Source organism: Amblyraja radiata, unplaced genomic scaffold (genome assembly GCF_010909765.2).
Source record: "Amblyraja radiata isolate CabotCenter1 unplaced genomic scaffold, sAmbRad1.1.pri S131, whole genome shotgun sequence".
Classification (NCBI taxonomy): Eukaryota; Metazoa; Chordata; class Chondrichthyes; order Rajiformes; family Rajidae; genus Amblyraja; species Amblyraja radiata.
In genome coordinates this window covers 282,826-285,473 of record NW_022630117.1, presented here as the reverse complement: position 1 = coordinate 285,473, position 2,648 = coordinate 282,826, and the positions used below count along the sequence as shown (strand labels likewise).

At 52.6% G+C, this 2,648-nt stretch overlaps 1 protein-coding gene across 1 annotated transcript; it reads right to left on the bottom strand.

The window, feature by feature from the left end:
- Positions 1 to 440: 440 nt before the first annotated feature.
- Positions 441 to 2,154, bottom strand: LOC116969231 (NACHT, LRR and PYD domains-containing protein 4-like). Its single transcript, XM_033016131.1, has 4 exons — positions 1,742 to 2,154; positions 1,253 to 1,339; positions 929 to 1,096; positions 441 to 748 (listed from the first exon to the last, which is right to left on the bottom strand). Exons 1-4 carry the CDS (start codon positions 1,969 to 1,971, stop codon positions 661 to 663), a joined length of 573 nt encoding a protein of 190 aa, XP_032872022.1. The 5' UTR covers positions 1,972 to 2,154; the 3' UTR covers positions 441 to 660.
- Between the last annotated feature and the right edge of the window lie 494 nt (positions 2,155 to 2,648).

The window sequence follows — 2,648 nt, the reverse complement described above, 5'->3', positions numbered from 1 at the left end:
GTTACGGAGGGAGCGGTCTCTGCGGAAAGCCGACAGGTGAGAGATGGGAATATGTGGCCAGTGATGGGATCCCGTTGGAGGTGGTGAAAATGTCAGAGGATGATCTGTTGTGTGTGACGGCTAGTGGGGTGGAAGGTGAGGACAAGGGGTCTCTGTCCTTGTTACGAGTGGGGGGGATGGGATGTGAGAGCAGAGTTACGGGATATAGAAGGGACCCTGGTGAGAGCCTCATCTATAGTAGAAGAGGGGAACCCCCATTCCCTGAAGAATGAGGACATCTCCGATGCCCTGGTGTGGAATCCACCAGAGTCATGTTTAATCTTCACCGCCAACTGGATACAGTTGTCACCATCAACCCGCAGCAAGAGCGGGGACCGCTGATGATAAAGTGACATCTGGCATCCTGCAGGTCCCGCTGTAATTCCCCCGTCCCCCATTGGATGGCAGGCAGGCAGCACCGGATATCTGGCATCATCATCAGCATCAGCAGCGCTGAGTACCCGGGTCACGCGACAGCGGGCAGGGCCGCCTCACGTCACCGCCCAGGAAGCGTCGGGGTTTAAAGGGGAGGGAGGGCGGCCGTTTAAAGGGGAGGGAGTGCGGGGAATCGGCCAACAATATTCCAGTGCCCAGGGCGGTGACGTTTACACCACGAGATGTTCACACGTCCACTGTCAGTCCGGGTCTGGGTTCCTGCAGCGACCTCAGTTCCTTCTCCCCGGTTGGACCGAACTTATTCACCCCCAGCCTGAAACAAGTGGAGAAATAAAGAGGAAATAAACAGGTTAAACAACAGTGTCAATAACAGGGACTGGGGTTAATATTTGAACAACACTTACAGAACAAAATCACAGGAGAAAGAAGCCCGCGGATGGATGGATGGATCCACTGATATTTGATCACATTAAACATTAACACAAACACTCACCAGATCTGCTCCAGTCTCGGGAGGGTCAGTATGAGGCGGCGGAGAGCGGGGACACATCGGTCTGTGAGGGAGTTGCCTGTCAGGTTCAGCCACGTCAGTGAGGGGTTTGTACTGAGGGCGGAGGCGAGATCCTCGGCTCCAGAATCTGTGAGACCGACTCTGTCCAGCCTGGAGATGAGAGAGAGTGAGGGTGAGGGACACACAGAGAGACAGGAGATGGTGCAAATCCCCAGTGTTTATCAGTGACACAATTACTGATCATATTAATGTTCAGTGTCACACACCCAGTAGTGTAAACACAATCTCTCACAGTCTGGGACTTACCGCAGTATCTGTATTTTACAGTCCGGGTTCCTCAGAGCCGCAGACACCAGTTTCACTCCGGAATCTCCCAGGTTGTTGTCTCCCAGTCTAAACACAAACAGACAGAGTAAGAAACAAACGGATACAAACCCCGCCCGGTGAGGCTGAGATAGACAACTTCTCCCAAAGGGATATTTCTGGAAACATCTCAGCACATTATTGAACAAATCTGTGTGGATGTGGGTGTTTGGTGACTCTCACCATTTATTCTCATTCCCCGACAACCGGGACAAGATTTTTTCTCATTCCCCGTGCAGTGAACGGCGGCAGGGCAGGGCAGGCAACAGGCGTGTCCCGGGGGAAGGGGTCGATCACCGTGACCCAGGGGAGCCCAACAACCCCGTGCACAGTGACAGCCGCTCGGCCCCATAGAAGGGGTGTTGGACGGACGGAATAACAAAATAGTGGAACAATTTTACAGTTCAGTGTTAGCGTCAAACGGATATTTACCCCAAGTACTGACACTTGTGCAGAACCGGTCCCAGACGCTGGAGACCTTCACACTGAATGCGGCAGTTCAACAGATCGAGGTATTTGATTGTATCACAGAGCCTGATGGCATGAGACAGGACCACACAGTCAATCGGGGTCAGTCCCAGTCCACTGAATGAAAGTATTTCCACAGATCCCAGTGTCTGCTGAGCCAGTGCAGGATTCTGAGACTCAGACAGGTAGTGCATCGTGTTCAGGAGCCTCCGTTTACCAGCTTCACTCCCTGTGTTTCCAGCCCGGCGTTGAACCTCCTCCTTCACCCAGTCACTCACTCGGCAGATTGTTTGATGAGGGAATTTACCCAGAAACTCCTCCAGGATCCAAGCTGTCCGCGGGGAGGAGAGACCAGCGACAAAACGGAGAAATACTTCAAATCGCCCGTCTGTCATGCCATGGGCTTCAATGAGGAGTGTCGTGATATCCCCGCGATCTACAGTCAGGAATTGTGCGAGTGCGGCTACAAACTCTTGGATGGTGAGGTGAGGGAAGGTGTACACCACGCTCCGGGCTGAATCCTCTCTCTCCAAAAGTTCCATCAGGAACCCGGACAGGAACTGGGAAGGCTGCAGATTGTAATTGATCAAATCATCATCTGTGAACACAATGTTCTTCTCAGCCACTCCAGTGAAGGCCATCTGACCAACCCTCAGTAACACCTCACGGAGGTTCTCAATCTCACGGCCGTGGTTTTTCAGGATGTTGTAAATAAAGTAGCAATATAGTTGTGTGATGGTCTTGGGAACTCGCTGCGGGTCCCGGTGTGTTTGTCTGAAGAAGGGGCCCAGTGTCAGGACAAGGATCCAGCAGTAGGCGGGGTTGTAGCTCATGGTGTACAGGATCTCGTTCTCCTTCACACGTTTGAAAA